The 18,741-nt window shown below is 29.3% G+C and overlaps 2 protein-coding genes across 4 annotated transcripts; one reads left to right on the top strand and one right to left on the bottom strand.

The window, feature by feature from the left end:
• Positions 1 to 1,994: 1,994 nt before the first annotated feature.
• On the bottom strand, positions 1,995 to 2,457 carry LOC110620205 (protein MKS1). Its single transcript, XM_021763835.2, has one exon. The coding sequence runs from the start codon at positions 2,436 to 2,438 to the stop codon at positions 2,109 to 2,111; it is 330 nt and encodes a 109-aa protein (XP_021619527.1). The 5' UTR covers positions 2,439 to 2,457; the 3' UTR covers positions 1,995 to 2,108.
• A 5,889-nt stretch (positions 2,458 to 8,346) lies between these two features.
• Positions 8,347 to 16,784, top strand: LOC110621384 (calcium-dependent protein kinase 20). Of its 3 annotated transcripts, XM_021765663.2 has the most exons (8): positions 8,363 to 8,563; positions 8,766 to 9,870; positions 13,599 to 13,742; positions 13,850 to 14,002; positions 14,657 to 14,772; positions 15,176 to 15,343; positions 16,056 to 16,280; positions 16,383 to 16,784. In XM_021765663.2, exons 2-8 carry the CDS (start codon positions 9,000 to 9,002, stop codon positions 16,443 to 16,445), a joined length of 1,740 nt encoding a protein of 579 aa, XP_021621355.1. In that variant the 5' UTR covers positions 8,363 to 8,563; positions 8,766 to 8,999; the 3' UTR covers positions 16,446 to 16,784. The 3 variants fall into 3 exon arrangements, with proteins under 3 accessions (XP_043815376.1, XP_021621355.1, XP_021621353.1); XM_021765661.2 differs by having other exon boundaries at positions 8,363 to 9,870; XM_043959441.1 differs by lacking the exon at positions 16,383 to 16,784 and having other exon boundaries at positions 8,347 to 9,870; positions 15,949 to 16,234.
• The last annotated feature ends 1,957 nt before the right edge of the window (positions 16,785 to 18,741 follow it).

Below are 18,741 nucleotides of genomic sequence, written 5' to 3'. Positions count from 1 at the left end.
CTTAGGATATAGATGAGTAGAACTCATTACTAATATTATCAATAAATGAATACATCTATAACTTAATTAAAATTAATTTTAAATTATTCAAATTTACCTCAAATCTAATTATTATTATTTAAAAAATATTAAACTCGTTAAATTATAATTTTAAGGGAGATTTATAATTTAGTCTATAAATATTGTTATTATTAACAAGTCGGTTGTTTTAATTTAAAAAAACCTATTAAAATATTCTTTAATCTTTTTTCCGTCAATAAAATATTCTTTTTATCATTTTTTCCTTTTAAATAATAAGAGAAAAAAATTTTAAAATTCAATATTGATCTCAAATAAAACCTCTTATTTAGTCCTTAGATTTTATTATTATTAATAAGTCAGTCCCTATATTTTCAAATATCTATTAAAATATCTTTATCTTTTCTCATATCTATTAAAACGTTATTATATTTTCTCATATATATTAAAATGCTTTTATCATTTCTTTTCATCAATGAAATAGTTGAGGGTTCCTCTGATGCTGACATTGCAGATAAATGGTTAAAGAAAGTACTAAAAGTGTTTGAATTAATGAAGTTGACTGATCCAGAGAAGGTAGATAATGTACATGGGTTGCTTCAGAGTAAGGCTGATGCTTGGTTTGATGGCATTCGTCGCAGACATGAAGTCAGACTGACTTGAGATCAATTTATACATGAAGACCCTTCTGGACTATTTAATACCACTGATTTCTCAAAGCAATCTATTGTGGCATGATGACGGGATACCCAGTCCATACCTAGGATGACATCCAGATCTTGTAGACACAAAGGAATTAGATCCACTAACAGCTCATGGTCACCCAACTTAACAACACAATCCCTATACACATGTTCACATACTACAGAATCCCCAACTGGAGTACTCATAGCTAATCCACAGTCTAAAGGTTTAAATCATGTATAGATTGTACAGCCCCAATAAAGAAGGTTTTGTGTTGTTGTATATATATTATGGATTGACTAGTCCAGCTATCAGTTTTCTCTATATATGCTTAATGTTTTGAAATTATAGCAGGTTACACGTTTTTATATGTATAAATATCAGGGGAAGTTCTGTCAGTTTTTCTGGTCATATCCATCTCTACAGTTTAGAGAATGGGTGTGACACTTTTTTCATCATCCTCCTTAAAAATAACAAAAAATAAGAAGAAGAAAATGATGATGAAGGAGAAGAAGATGAAAAAAATAAGAAGGAAAAGAAGAAGAAAGAGAGGAAGAAGATAACGATCATGAAGAAAAAAAGAAAAAAAAATTTCTCCTCCACCTTAAAAAAAAAATAAAAAGAAAAATTAAAAAAAAAGGAAAATTAAAAAAAAAAAGAGGAATCAATGAAGAAAAAGGAGGAGGAGGAATTAATGAAGAAGGAGGAGGAGGAAATGAATGGGGTAATTTGATATTTTACTTTATTTTTAACGGTAAAAATAGATGGAATGACTATTTTATTGACGGAGAGAAAATATAAGGATATTTTAATAGATTTTTGAAAATGTAGGCACTGATTTATTAATAACGATAATATTTAAGGACTAAATTGTAAATGTCTTTAATTTTAATTAATAATTTATATAAAATATATTTTTATTTTAAAAAATATTTAATTCTAATTTTTAAATAAAATTTATAAAATTTATAAATATTGTTATATATTTTATATTAAATTAATTAATTATATAAATAAATTTATTAATAAATATTTTATATATAAACACCTGATCCAGCTTGTATATGTTATGAATATTGACTTTCAAAATAAAACTCATATAAACTCAATTATATGGTGCTCAAAACCGTTAAGTAAAATTAAATAGTTAAAAATACTCGATTCATTATTCTTCTAAAATACAATTGGTCCATTTTATTTCGAAATAAATTCAACTGTCTTGAAATAATTAAAATTAAATTTTAAAATTAAATCAAATTAAAAGAAGGAAAAAAAAATTAATTGTACTGATTTTTACAAATTTATTTATAGCAAACCCGGGGTTTAAGTAATTCATCTTTTCTACTACCTACTGAAATTCACTCTCAATCCCTCTACATGCTTAAAATAAAACTGCGAAATTGAGCTCACTCACTATCCAACTCTTCTTCACCCATGCTTGAAGAACCCTTTTCGATGGACTCAACATCAGCCATTGCACGAGCAGTTGGAGAACACGATGATGAAGCAGAAATACTACTCTGATTCTGTGCTTGTTTCCCAGTAAGACGTTGTACGAGACCCATGAACTCCTCAGCTCTAACGTGAATAATATCAGGTGATTTCAGATATATGACAACCGGAGAATGTCTCCGACGATTTGGAGCCGCTGTTTTCTTGATCTTTGAAGAGCTCCGGTTAACAAGAAGCGGTGCAGGCCTTGGACCCTGCAATTGACTTCTGACAGAGGATGCCATTTTCTTGGTAGCTGTTGTAAAATCCGGGCTTTTTACAAAATTAGGGTCGGGGCTATTTTTATTTTCGGATTTGGGGTTGAGAAAATTTTATTTGCGATTTTGGGGTTTGACTGCCACGTGGCAGCCAAAAAGGACGTCTGGCGCCTCTTTGACAGGCGCCAGAGCCTGGCGCCACTTTAAGTGGCGCCAGGCTCTTTTTTTTTTTTTTTTTTAAAATGTCTGGCGCCACTTAAAGTGGCGCCAGACAATTGTTTTTTTTTTTAAATTGTTATTATTATTATTTTTAATTATTAATATATTATAATAAAATATTTATATTATATTATTTTTTATTTATATTATATTTTTATAATAATAAATATTTTTTATAATTTTAATATATTAATATTTAAAAAATTTTATTATTAATATTTAAATAAAAAATTACTGAAATTATATTTCAGAATTATAAAATTGATATTATATTGCGATTAGATGGATAAATTTTTTTATTATTTTAATATATTAATACAGTAATTCTGTAATTAAATAGTATCAATATTTTTATATACGTTTAATGTTATTTCATAATTTTACAAAATACTAAGACTAGTTATAAATAATTATTATATTTTAGAAAAATATTTTCAATATGTAATAATATTATAAAAATATTTAGAATTATAATATTATACTGCTATTAAATCTGTATAAAATAGCTTTATTGAATTAATTACTTAATTTAGTTATTTTTTATTTTTAATAAATTATAAACAATTCGTATAAAATATTTAAAATTATTATATTATTTTATTTAATAAATTATAAATAATCAAGTGATCGTATATAATATTTAATTATTATTTTTTATTAATTATTTAAATTACATTATTGTTTATAATTATAAAAATAAATAAATAAATATTAATATTTAAAATTATAAAAATTAAATTTACTTTTTATTAACTGCTATTTAGAATTATAAAATATTATTATAGGCTACTTAAATGTTGCATGCGATCATCTGATTATTTATAATTTATCAAATATAATAAATTTAATTAATTTACTTTGAATTAGATTAATTAATTATTTTTTTAATAAATTATGAAATAACATTAAACGTATATAAAAATATTGATACTATTTAATTACAGAATTACTGTATTAATATATTAAAATAATAAAAAAATTTATCCATCTAATCGCAATATAATATCAATTTTATAATTCTGAAATATAATTTCAGTAATTTTTTATTTAAATATTAATAATAAAATTTTTTAAATATTAATATATTAAAATCATAAAAAATATTTATTATTATAAAAATATAATATAAATAAAAAAATAATATAATATAAATATTTTATTATAATATATTAATAATTAAAAATAATAATAATAACAATTTAAAATAAAAAAACAATTGTCTGGCGCCACCTTAAGTGGCGCCAGACATTTAAAAAAAAAAAAGAAAAAGAGCCTGGCGCCACTTAAAGTGGTGCCAGGCTCTGGCGCCTGTCAAAGAGGCGCCATATGTCCTTTTTGGCTGCCACGTGGCAGTCAAACCCCAAAATCGCAAATAAAATTTTCTCAACCCCAAATCCGGAAATAAAAATAGCCCCGACCCTAATTTTGTAAAAAGCCCGTAAAATCCTGGATCTGTTTGGGTTGGGGTTAGCAATTTTTATATGAGTTGGGAGGAATCAGTTTTGAAATGGCCAAGTTTTCTGGTCTGCTTTGAATTGGTCGTTTTTTGTATTAAATATTTGTCGTTTTAGCTGAAATTTGCAGGCGCTGGTTGCTTTATATCATTCAAGTGATTTAGAAGTATAATGTTCATCCTTTCTTTTTGAAAATGTAAATTTACTATTTAATCCTTAAATTTTAACATGAATGACATTTTGATCCTATATTTAATAAATTACATTAATTAGTCTCTCAATTTAACATTAGTCACACTTTAAAGCTTCTTCCGTTCATCTTTTCATTGATTTTAAAATTATATTACTATTTAATCCTTAAATATTATAATTATTTATAATTATTTATAATTATATCCCTCAAATTGAAAATTAGTTATAATTTCATCCCTCAATTTATCTCTTAGTCTCCCCCCCCTCTCTTTACCTCCTCCCTCTTTGCTGTGAGAGAAGATATAAAAAAATATAATTAATGGACTGAAATTTGAATAAGTACCAAATTAAGAGATTAAACTATTAAAAATTATAATGTGTATAAATTATATAATAACTTAATTTTAAAACTAATGGGAAGAAAAGTGTGACAGATGCAAAATCAAAAGACTAAATAGTGCAATTTCTAATATATAGGGATCAAATTGTTATTAATGATAAAAATAGGAACTAATTAGAAATTTTTTCTTTTTTAAATAGTTGGTCTGTTGTTATTGACCAGTCAAGTCAAATTCTTGCTTTCTGCTACTTTTCTTCTACCTGATGAATCTTGCAGGCAGCAATGTCAAATAATAATTTTATTATAGCTAAAATTAAATAAAAATAGTATGTTAAAATTTGGAAAAAAAATATAAAAGTCTTTTATTTATTTATTTATTTAAAATGCATATTGGACTTTTTTGAGGATATTCAAATAACTGGACTTGAAAAGTTAGTTTAATAATGACTTTCACGTGTGCAAACCCCTTAGAAGATCAACTATTCTACACACATATATATCCTTATCATTTGACTTTTTTAATCAATCCTTACTATTTGACTTCTTCCATTATTAAAGTTTTAATTACCATATGCAGTCAATTAATTATTTAAATTTATTTAGAATGTTTGAAAAAAATTCAATAGATTGAAAATTGATTTCAAAACTTTTTTCTAAAAAAAAGTTCGATTTCAGTTTATAATTGACGGTTTGATTTATTTTTTAAATTAAATCTAAATCGATTTAATTTAAAATTTTAAAATGGTTTCGATTAGTTTTTCACGGTTATAATTTCAATCAAATATAAATTATAAATAATTAATTTAATTTTAATTTAAAAAATAAAAATAAAATATTTAAATAAAATATGAAAAAAATATAAATTTTAAATGTTATTAATATATATTTTATCAAATAAGAAAATTATAAAATGTATCATGATATAAAAAAAATATAAAAATAAAATAATATTACAACTAAATATAAATAATATTTTTTATAAATTAAAAATAAATTTAAATTTAATTCTTTGATAATTTAAGTTGGTTACACATTAATTTTAAAGTGACACAATTTTTTTAAATAATTTATTTAAAAAATAAATAATTAAATTGAAATCGGACCGATAATTCAAACCTCTCGATTTTAATTTTAATTCACAGAAAGAATAATTATAACCAGTTTCCTAATTTAAAATTTTAGTCCAATTTAAAAATTAAAATTGTCTAATGTCAAGTAGATCGTCAAGCAACTCCTATTCTGAACAAAGCATGTGAAGAAATGGTCCAAATTCTTAACTAATTCTAGTTTTTTTACTAATTCTAATAAAAAAAAAAACATATTTAATTTATGTAACTGACTCACAGATAGAAATTTCCACAATTTCATGCCTCCATTTGTTTTATAAAAATATTTTTAAAAAAATATTTTTAAGATTTAAAATATAATATAATATAGTTTTTAATAAAATACTTTATTAATATTCTTATAATACTAAGCCATATAGAATAATATTAATTGTTTTAACAAATAATTATTTTAATAGTGATTATGAGAAGTAATTTTTTGCAATTTATTTTCTTAGTATCTAAAGATCTATTAATATATCGAATATTATTGATAACCGTTGAATTTTACCATTCCGTTACGAGGCCGGATTCATAACGACAGTTTCCATTTTAAGACCTCTAAGTCTTCTTAATGGGTCGGTTCAGTCCGTTCGGCCCTAAGATCAGATTTTCCCTGGACTTCAGTTCTAATCTTATCTTCCAGCCCAGTCCGGAGAAGAAGAAGTAGCCAGCTCATCCGCCTAGTGGGTCCATTCGCATGCGTGCCATGAGAGAATTAAATGGCCGTTACGCATGGAGCAGATATCTGATATTCTCGTACGTCCGTATCCGTATGGCAAAGACAGGTGATCCAATGGCAGTGAGACCGTTACACGTCACTGACAGATAAATGAAAAGAATAAAAGGGGAAAACAGGCTTCTCTCAGATCAATCTTACTTAACCCTTACTTATATTTAAAACTATTGCTAAATATAGTTTTAAATAAAAAAAAAAACAAAAATAAATATAAACAACTTTTGAGGTGGGAGAGTTTACTCTCAACTTTGAGAATGAAAGCAAGCATACACCCACTTAAATAACTGGGTTTTGAACTTTAAAAATGAAAGCATTAAATGAACTTTACAAAACAAATTTACTGATCGAAATTTTTATAAATACATTCTAAAAAATAAATAAAATGATATAAATTTTTATTTTTTAACATAAAATTTAAGTTTTGAGTATGAAATATATTTAAAATTTAGAAGGAAACACTTCACTCTCTTAATAAGTATATCCGATGTGAATCTAAATTAATCGAGATATTAAACTATGATATTATAAAAAAATTCTTATAAATACTTTCTAAAACTTGACCAAATTTTTTAATTTAAATAATAAAATATTGTAGTTCAAAATTGACAAAGAATCTCTTTTACCTCTTACATATGCCGGTAAATAATAATAATAATAATGAAATAGTTGAGGCTTCCATGTCATTGCTTAATCAAACTCATAAGTCTACAATATGCTCATTTCATCAAAGTCAAATTTTAATTAGAAGGGAACTATAATATATTGTAACTTAATATAGACAATAGCACAAAAAATTAAATTAATTTTGTCATATCGTAAAAAAAAAACTTACATAATCTATGTGGCTAAAATGCTATAAAATAGCTTTTTACAGAAAATTTTTTTTATATTATTTGAAATTTAAAACATTTGAAAATTTTGCAAATATAAATATTATTCAAAAAACTTAAAAACTTATAAGAAAAATAATTTTTCTTTTTTAAATAAAATGTTATTTTGTAACATTTTAAAAATTTTATTGATATCATTAAACTTTATATAGATGGAGTGGCTAATAATATCTTTTAACAAATAACTTATTTATATTTTTCATTTAAATAATATATTATAAATTTATTATTAATTATATACGTTGATAAAACATTTTACCTCATAAATTTTAATTGAAAATCTCATAATAAATAAATATAATTAAACTAAATAATATCAAACAATATAAATTATGTATAATTTGTAATTCGCCTAAAAATAATGTATATTTATTATATTAAGAGTTCAATCATTAAAAATTATATAAGTTATTTGCAACCTTTATACATACACATAATTAGGGTCTTAATAATTAAATAATAAATTAAAAAATTGAATAACTAATTAATAAAAATTAGTAAAAACAATGAAATTAAATAAATTATATTTTATAAATAAGTTACCACTTTGAAAAAATTTATAACTTTGAAAAAATTAATTTTAGAATTTGACTAATTGTAAATTTTCTTTTATTTAAAATTAAAAGATGAGACTATAATTATAAAAAAAATATAAAAATTTGATTTTTTTTATCTATTATGCCTTGATAATGTAGAATTGAAAATTATTAAAAATTCCTATAAACATAATATGTAATACTGAATAAAATTAATTTTAGATATTTTTTATAATTGTGAAAAATTAAAAAGAATAATTTTTATTATCGAAAATTAAAAAATCAGACTATAATAGTGAAAAATATAAAAAATTTTGATTTTTTTTAAAAGATAAATTAATTTTAAAACTATAGACAAAAATATTAGGGGTTTCCTGTCAAAAAAAAAGGAACTAGTTAGTTATTAACGGCCTGATTCGTTTCGCCTTTCAGCGGGCACGTGTGTGCAGCGGTCAGTGCATGGATCGCGCCAAATCCCACTCGCTAATCATGATGAAGCTGATAATGAAGTGAGTGGTCATTTGATCTCATGCATCGCAAAACCATTAGAACAAAAATCGTTAAATATAAGATATGATTTTTTTTTTTTTAATTTCATCATAAAATTATGGAACATTTTTTCGGGAAATTTTCTCTCAGATTCTACCTCGTTTCTTTGATCTCCATTTTTGAACGAGTAAGTCCGATGCTTTTCATTTCTCTAACTTTGCTTCTCCTTTGCGTACGACAACTCCATTTTCCTGCAATTTAGTGATATATCTAGGTTATTGTGAAATTATCAGATTGGATTCCAATGCTTTCAATGTTTATAGTTTTCAAATCCAGATTCATTAGAAATTACTAATTGTATGAGCAAATCTGTGATTTAATTTTTCTAGTGGGGGTTGAATTATCATAAAATTTGAAGTGTTGATATCGTTGGTTGATTTGGAAGACTGCATTTTAGAGGAGAAAGGTTGCAAATGGGATTTCCAAACAATTTTGGAGCCAAATTGCTAATTTTGCTTTTTGGTCGCCATCAGTGGGATTGTTAGAGACTAGTAATCTCGATAATTTGGAGGCTAAATTTCAGAGCGGTAATAAGGACTAGAGATTGGATTATTTGCTTTTTGATGGGGAACACATGTGTAGGACCACAGAATGGATTTTTACAATCTGTTACTGCTGCTGTTTGGCGTACGCAGCCACCGAATAGGCTGCCGGCTCCTTCCAAAGAGGAAAACAGCGAAAAAGATGATGAATCAAAAAAATCTGAGGGTTCTAAGAAAGGATCGGACAAAGACAATGCCTCAAGTCAAAGTGTCCCACCTGAAACTGTTGTGATCCCAAATGGAACACCACCTAAAGTGTTGGACAGTGAAAAATCGATTAAGCCGGAGATGAGGGATGCAGGGGTCCATAAGCCTCCGGAGGAACCGAAGCCCAAGAAGAAACCCAGTAATGTGAAGAGAAGTTCGAGTGCTGGGCTTCAAGCGGACTCTGTGTTAGGAAGGAAAACTGGGAATCTGAAGGAGATTTATAGCTTGGGGAGGAAGCTTGGACAAGGGCAATTTGGGACAACATATCTCTGTATCGAGAAGGCAACTGGGAGAGAGTTTGCTTGCAAATCAATTGCAAAGAGGAAGTTGACTGTGGACGATGATGTTGAGGATGTTAGGAGGGAAATTCGGATAATGCACCATTTGGAGGGTCACCCCAATGTGATAAAGATTTTTGATGCTTATGAGGATGCTGTCGCAGTTCATGTTCTTATGGAACTTTGTGCTGGCGGGGAACTTTTTGATAGAATTATTCAGAAAGGGCATTATACTGAGAGAAAGGCTGCTGAGCTGGCAAGGGTGATCGTTGGCGTTGTCGAAGCATGCCATTCTTTAGGTGTTATGCACCGGGACTTGAAGCCTGAGAATTTTTTGTTTGTCGATCACGAAGAGGATGCACCGCTTAAAACAATAGACTTTGGGCTCTCAATTTTCTTCAGGCCAGGTACATCTATAAACTTTCAGCTTTCTGTTATAGTAATTCTTAAGCATCAAATTTTCAATGACCAGAACTATAAACCTTCACTCTCCAAGAATTTGACATTATTAACCTAACATCTTAGTTGTTGTTTGCAATCATTCTTATATGCCTTGATTTATTTAGGCTTGGACATTTTGTTCCATGTAGTGTTTTCAATATATCAAATTAATAATTCCCCTCCACCTCAAATATTTTTCGGCAAGGTGAGGCTGTTGCATTTGACTTCATAGGAGAATTAAAGCAGGAGGGCAAGATGCTCAGCAACTTTTGGAAATAATGTCATGGAAACAACGTTTGGTTGCTATAGTGCCTGTAGGTGCATATTGGATATCTTAATTGGTACGTCAAACGGGAGATTATGGTCTTGTTTGGTTGGGGTAACTTAACTAAGGAACTTGAAGTTCCCAGGAAATACCAAAATTTTGTTTTTTTGGTTGTCAACATTTTCTTGACCTCCTGGGAAGTCGAAGTCAGATGACTTTTTTGCATCCCCTAACCCAGTTAAGTTATTTCATGATAATTTCACTTCTGAGAAAGTAACCCTCTTCCCAGTCAGATGACTTTTTTGCATCCCCTAACCCAGTTAAGTTATTTTATGATAATTTCACTTCTGAGGAAGTAACCCTGTCGAACCACACGAGACCTATGTAAAGAGGTCTGAATCGTCTGATGAGAATCGTTTTGATCCTCTCTTAGGGTTCGTTATATATATACGTGGATATAAGCTGTATAATTAAGTGTACATGTAGAATCCACATATATATAACTGCCGGTAATACCCATTGACTAAGCTTACAATATTGTATGTAATTCTGTCAAACTGATTTGTATAATATTTACAAATGTGGAGATTGATTTGTATAATGCTTGATCATTGTGATTTAACAATTCAACTTTGGATAGAGATTGTAACAAATAAAATGAAGCTACATCAAGTGGGATGAATGTGTTTTAAAAATTATTGGTCTATATGCCATTTGCCATGTGATTTCTTTCTTGGATCTATAGGGCCAATAATGGTCCCATTTAAGGGCCATCAGGGGCATTGGGACCCCTGAACTTTCTAAAATTTTGAGGATTTGTATTTGTAATTTTGCAAACCCTCAAAATCTCTTTGGTATACAGCTGTGAGACTTTCTTTTTGCATAACTCAACTAACTCTCCCTTCGCATCTAGCTATAGTTTCTTCCTATTCACATCTAGCTATAGTTTCTTCCTATTCAGAGGTTTAACAAATTCAATCTATAAATTGCAACATTATCAATGGTGATAATGCTTCCTATCATTCTTAAACTTTACATATACATTACTCTTCAAATTAGTTCACTCAAATTAGCTCATATTATATATATATTTTTTTTGTTTTTAAAATTTTACCTTACTTTATTGCTTTTTAAATGGTTATTGAGTTGATTGAAAATAAGGATTTCATATGTTAGATATTTAAATAAGAAAAAAAAAATCTTGAGTTTTGGAAAATATGGGTTAAATGGGTCTGAAATTTTAAAATCAATAAAAAATTTAAATATAGGAAAAAATGGTTTCATGAGTTAGGCTACATAGATATAGGATTTCCATTAAAAAAATACTATAAACTAATCCTTGTAAAAAAAAAAGAATGATTAGATTTCAGTTAATGTAAAATATACGAGGATTACTGTAATTTAATTATATAAGACTAAAACTTTATCTAAGAAACTCTCTTGTCAACTTATGTTTATTTCAGGTAGTTTATTTTTATAATTACATATTTTAATTGGACAATATCTTTAACGGAATTTCCGTGTCCATCATTCTATACAGTTAAGGAGCTCAGTTTCTGATTTGACGTTGATATTGCATCCCATAAATAATGTTTCTCTTTCTTTCTTTCTTTCTTTTTTTCTTTTATCTTTTTTTTTTCTTGGAATAGTAACCGTACAAGATGGGTACTCATTGAGCCATTTCACTGGGGGTAAAGATGAAAAGATTAGGTGTTGGAGAGCCATATTAATTGGAGTCCTCCAAGCAGGGATTGGATTAAGTTGAAAATGGAAGGCATTGCCAAGTAGAATCCAAGAGAAGTTTACATGTGGGGTTAAATTTGGATCAGTTTTAACTCACCCAAAAGCTAATTCAAAAGGAGGAGGCCCTATGGACCATGTAAGGGCATATTACCCTTTTCATAGCCGATTCGGATTCAACGCACCCCACGACTAAAATTTTACTGGTGCGTGACTTATTTATAAGAGACCCAATATCGAATGGGAGGCTCTGATACCATATTAAATTTAGACTAAGTCATGTTAAATTTAGGTCAGGCCTAACTCACCCTGAAAGCCGGCTCAAGAGGAGTGCTTATGGTCGTATAAGGGGCATATTATCCTTTCCATAACCGATGTGGGATTCAATAAGGGGAAACAGAAAGATGATTCATGCGCGTACTTAGTCACGGCTGAACTTTGTGCTTATTATATATTTTTTGAAGGGTTTAATAGTTAGGGGTAGGGCTTAGGCATGTAGTTAGAAGCACATATCCTAGTGCTAATAGTAGTTTAGAGTTTTGCTAGTAACTTAGAACTTTCAGACCTGAAGACATTTACCTCAAGCTTTCAAGCAACAGATTGGAGATCTGGTAGCAGTATATTTGTTGAGAAAGCCATTTTGAGCCAATTCTTGCAAATGTTTCCTTTGAGTTTCCAATAAGCATATACTAGTTCTGACATGCCTCTGGTTGGAATTTCTCTTATGCTTTGAGAGATGTAATGGTTGTACTCTAGCTTCTTCAGTTAATTAGTTTCAACTAGAAAAATATTTAATATTTGAAGGGTGATACTCTGGTAGCGGCTAAGAACTCCTGGTAATGCTCTTTGAAGGCTTTATATCTTGTTCCTTAGAAATGTTGGACACCATATTTGTAATAAGTCCTCATGAATCATGTTATTTATTTTAGCCTCTATATGATTGCCTTTTTGCCTTGTTCTTTCCTTAAATGGAAATTAGTTGTGCTTGAGGTTAGATAAGTTAATTGATTTCTCCTAAGAATATTTTTGTAGGACAGGGCATTTTTCTTCTGCTAACTCCTGCTATATATTCTTACTTCCTAAAAATACACAATATGTGATAAAATCTTGCTTCTTCTTTTTTTATCTTTAAATTATGCAACATTCAGGAGATATGCAATAAAAGTAGAGAAAGAAAAAAAAAAACATTTGAGATGAGCATATGAAATGTTAGGAAGAAAGATCAGAGATCTATGTGAGCTCATATCAGATAAAAAATGGAGATTCCTACCAGGTTTTTTATTGGACCTCAAAAGTTTGAACATATCAACTTCTGATACCGGTTGAAGATATATCACTTAATCGTGGAAGATATATTTTGATTGGACCACTTACATTCTATAGTTGTGAAAACGTACTAACTACTAACTGATCCTGCAAATTTTCGTTTCTATGAGTATGAACAAAGTTCTTTCATTGATTATGCAGAAACTGTAAAACTTCCTTTGCAAATATTTCAGTGGATGTAGATATGGCTATGATATGTCTTCAGTTGCTTAAATTCCTTTAAAAAGCAAAGCTTTCTTGTATGAAACACAGTTTCTCCAATCCATGTGCTTATTTGAAGCTTAGTGGGATTGCATTATCATCCTCACTTTATTAGAGTTAGTTGATGTATATCTGATGGAAAATATTGTTTTATCCTGTCAGGCGAAACTTTCTCTGATGTAGTTGGAAGCCCCTACTATGTAGCCCCAGAAGTATTGCAAAAACATTATGGTCCAGAATGTGATGTTTGGAGTGTTGGGGTTATCATTTATATTTTGTTAAGTGGTGTTCCCCCATTTTGGGATGGTGAGAGGCATGATTTTTAGCTTTATTTTTCTATGAGTTTCTACGGATTCTAGGCAATTTCAGCATCATCTAATTTTTGTGGCATCTTATGTCATGTTTGGTACCAGAAACGGAACAAGGAATATTTGAACAGGTTTTAAGAGGTGAACTAGACTTCTTATCAGAACCATGGCCTAGTGTATCTGAAAGTGCAAAAGATCTGGTCAGAAGAATGCTTGCGAGGGACCCTAAAAAGCGATTGACGGCCCATCAAGTTCTCCGTGAGCACATGCTACTGCAATCTAATCTATAATTTGTTTTCACCAGATAAAATATTTGCTTAATTTGTCTTTTCCTTCTCTTTTATTAGTTTTGTGAATGAATTTATCTTGTCATATTGTGTTGTGCACCTCTGTAATTCTTAAATACCTTCCGGATGATACTATTCTATTGTTTTGTTTCAAGTGACAGCAACTGTAAGTTTTTAGGTGAAATACAGATGTGCCTTTTACTGAATAAGGAAGTGTTACATAGCAGACCTGTAATTCCTTTTGAAACAGAGAAATGGGGAGAGAAGGAAATAGAAGGGGAGAAGTAATAGAGAGAATTAGAGAAGAGGAGAGAGCAGAAATAGAGAGAACGAGTTTATCTTGATTACTAATGATTTGGATATATTTCCCTTTACAAGTAAGTTCCTATTCATACTATTTTGAATCTCATAACTACTTTCTACAATTACAATTGACTGAAGAGACTAATCTACTATTTCTTTATTCCTTAGTCATAATAGAAAGTTTGTGCAATTAGGTGGTGTAGTGGTTATGCTATTGTTTTTGGATCAAAGCCTTGCTAGTTGCTTCAGAGGAATCAGATATTTATTAATTACCTATTTAAAGTACATCAATATGTTATCCATTCTTTTTGTGCCTTTGCAGGCCACCCTTGGGTTCAGGTGGATGGTGTTGCCCCTGATAAACCTCTTGATTCTGCAGTTCTTAGTCGCCTGAAGCAATTCTCAGCCATGAACAAACTCAAGAGAATTGCTATTCGAGTGAGTTCTTATCTTCCTTCAAAGCTGGTCATGACTATTCCAGAAAATTTATCATACGAAATGTTTTTCATGGGTGCTCTTCCATTTTGAATACATTCCCAGTGCATATACATATACTACCATTTTATAACTTTTCATGAAATGCATGCCAACAAAATACTAATTTTGAAGCACTCATTCCAAATTTTCAATAGCATCAGTATCTCTTCTTTTCCTCTTCACCAAGGCATCTTTTGTGAATTGCTTGGAACCTTTCAAAATCTATGCGACAAGAAAGAAGTTAAAGTATTGTCTGTTTTTGCTGTTTAGAGAGGTTCCTCTCTAAATATCTGCTTACCTGATTTGCTATAAATTACCACCTAGATTCTCTGGAGATGACTGCCGTTTTCTTTTTTCTGAACAGGTCATAGCTGAAAGCCTGTCTGAAGAAGAAATTGCAGGTCTAAAAGAAATGTTCAAGATGATAGATGCTGACAATAGTGGACATATTACTCTTGAGGAACTGAAGAATGGATTAGAACGAGTGGGAGCTAATCTCAAGGACTCTGAGGTTGCTGGGTTGATGCAAGCAGTAAGTACCAGTCTGAGATTTAAATTATGATAGTTATGTAGGCTTGTATTATATAATCATGATGGTATTTTAACTTGAAACTATGTTGCAAAACATCAAGTGGATTAGAAGCGATATGCTAATGACTCTCTGATCTTAAGAATGAGATCGCATGAGTAGTAATGGTCAAAGTTATTGCAACTCCTTTGAACAAAAGGCTGAGGTTGCTAAGTCATAAGTACATCGAATATTGTGGCTATGCTTAAAGTCTTCTAATAGTTATAGTTTTTTTTTCCAGAAATTGTATGCTCAAACAAATCTTAACACATATTTTGGTTTGCCTATAATGGCAAGTACAATTTGAGAGGGAGAACAGAACAGAAAGTCTCGTTTGCATAATTATGGGTAAGATCTTCATAGGTTAGTCAGCATTTGAAGAGCCAGGAGAAAGGGGAAGATGCTGAGATTTGTCCGCATGTGCCCACAAATAGACCTTCCAATAAACTAGTCTATTAGAATCTAAAATATGGATGAAGATGACATGAAATTTGTTTTTGTTGTTTTTTGGCTAAAGTTATGTTCTGAGTGCTTATCAAGTGCCCTTAAGTAACATGATCACTGTTCAGGCACCTATGACCTCCCAAATGACAGTCTTGGATTTGACAACATTGGTAGTTCCTCTCACCCTTCGAACTTTTCTTCCAATAAAGGTTATCTTTGTTAAAAATTTCAGGCAGATATTGACAACAGCGGTACCATAGACTACAGTGAATTCATAGCAGCAATGCTTCATATAAACAAGATTGAAAAGGAAGATCATCTATTTGCAGCCTTCTCATACTTTGATAAAGATGGGAGTGGGTACATCACTCAAGATGAGCTCCAACAGGCTTGTGACCAATTTGGCTTGGGAGATGTTCACCTGGGAGATCTAATACGTGAAATTGACAAAGATAATGTAAATAGCTTACCAGATACATATGATTTAGTCTCAGCAATAAAAAAAAAGCCGACTGTATTCAATATGACTCATGTTTTGCACCTTTTTATATTCTTTCAGGATGGACGCATTGATTACAATGAATTTGTGGATATGATGCAAGACACTCGCTGGAAGACCTGAAGACAAAATAACTAATGTATTGGATTGGAAGATGCCTTCAAGTGGTAGCACTGGACCTGGTATGTCAATGGTGTCAGAAGTTAATATTGTAGCTTCCAACTAGCATTTCTGTGACAAGTTAAACAGATATGGAGTGCATCCTATTGTAAAGTTTAGGCAGGTTTCCAAGAGGGTGAGAGAATGAGCGTGTGCATCCCATTGTAAAGTTCAGGCAGGCTTCCAAGAGGCGTGAGAGAATGAGAATCTTTTTTCTATTTTGGTATTTTCTTGTATTTACTTTTATGTTGACTATTGAGGATAAAATTAGATTGCATTTCCAAGTTCAGAGCATCATTATTCATAATTAAGCCGCCTTTTTCATAAATAATTAATAATATATTTCTGTTACATTAGTTTGCTTGTAATACTACTTGCTTCTTGATGTTTCTAGAAGTTCCAGATGTACAAATGGCTTAATGGTTTCATCCCATCTCCAATATGAGATTCTATTCTTGGTTAATATACAAATTTCTGTAAATGTACCAAAATTTCCTTATAATGGAAGTAGATTTCAAGATGAAGAGTATTGTTGGACTAGCAACTCTTCTGGCAATTACCCCATCTGCTGGAAACACAAATCTGGTAATTACCCTGAACCAAAGCATTGATTTGTCCTTGTCTGTTAAAGATTAGCTTGGAGTTTTACCAGAGTCGTTTGCACCAGAAGCATTAAACAAGGTTGCAGACACCAGATAGCCACGTACGTCTGCAGGAGTCTGGCCTTGTGAATAAGCTAGTGTTGTGTCCATTGCAAGGAGATTGCTGGGAAGTTTCTTGGAAGGATATACCCAAATTACATGTGCATTTGCTGATGGATTGTTGTTCATAGGAAACAAAAGAAGGTACCTTCCAAATTCACCCACTTGATATATGCCATGCTTTTGAGGGTTTCTTCAGTTGTCTTTAGTTCCAGAAACTGTGTCAAGTGAACCATTGAACTTGCACTATATAAATTAGGCTATGGTTATTTTTTTTAATTAATACCTTTATGTATATACATAATTTATAATTAATGCAAAATTATTTATTGTATTTGGAAAAATATGTTTTCCATAAAATTAACCTGTTCTGTTATAGAATTTTCCTGTTATAGAATTTTCTTTCTTTTATTTTTTTTTTCCTTTTTCTTTTCTTAAAATCTCTTTAAGCAGAAACTCTAAGGTGTGCAAAGCACATGATACCTTGACCTAACACCAAACCATCTTTTGCATTAAATCCAGAACCTTTTTGAAACCCCACCATCAACCAATGCTTCATTATCAAACCTTTTTGAGAGGGAAGTGTGTTGTGGTTAGTCCTCACACACCTCATCTTTATGTCTATTTCAAACCCTTACCATCACATGGTCCACTTTTTTTTTTTTTTTTCTGTCTTTTCTCTTTTTAACTTTCCTTTAGTTTCTATTTCTACAGAGATACAAACAGAAGGAACCAGGCTGGTGATAGATGTGTATGTACATGGGTGTCCATTCGGTTTATTCGACTAAAATCAAACGAATAAACTAAAAATTAAATTTAAATATTTGTGAAAATGAAATCGAATTAGAAGAGCAATCGATTTGAATTAAACCAATTTAGTTTAATTCGATTAGTTGAACTTTTAAATGAAAATTTTATTTTATATATTTTACTTTTAGATTTCATTTATTTTAAAAAAAAATTATATTTAAAAAGATATTTTTCTCGAATAATATTCTCGGTAGATAAAATAATTTATTTTTTATTATTTAATTTTAATTTAAAATTTTTATATATAAAGATTTTAATAAAAATATTAAAAGTGTGAATAATAATTTTTTTTATAGAAAAAAGTGTCATTTTCCTAATCTAATTTTGTTTATGAAAATATTTTTGTTAATTAAATTTTTTTGAGTATTCTAACCACTAAAAACATGTGTTAAAAAATAAAATGAAGACTTAATATTCTAAAATTTAATTAAAATATTTTAATTTTGATTAGATTTCATCTCTCTGCATTATCAAAATAATATAGTATAATAATAAATTGGTTCAAATTAATGTTTTTATATTTTTTTTATCAAAACTACATCAAACTGAAATAATTTTATTTTTAACTTAAATTTAAATTAAATTAAATAAAAAAAATATAAAATTAAATTAAATTTCTAAATTAATTCGATTACATCCATTTCCTAACTTTTAATTAACTGCTCGCTCGATTCCTCCTTTCTCTTGATCGCTCCTCTTCCCATTTCTCAATCTATGTGTGCCGACATCTTAGCTTTTGTGATCATTGA

Source organism: Manihot esculenta, chromosome 8 (genome assembly GCF_001659605.2).
Source record: "Manihot esculenta cultivar AM560-2 chromosome 8, M.esculenta_v8, whole genome shotgun sequence".
NCBI lineage: Eukaryota > Viridiplantae > Streptophyta > Magnoliopsida > Malpighiales > Euphorbiaceae > Manihot > Manihot esculenta.
This window is presented reverse-complemented; position numbering and strand designations above follow the sequence as displayed.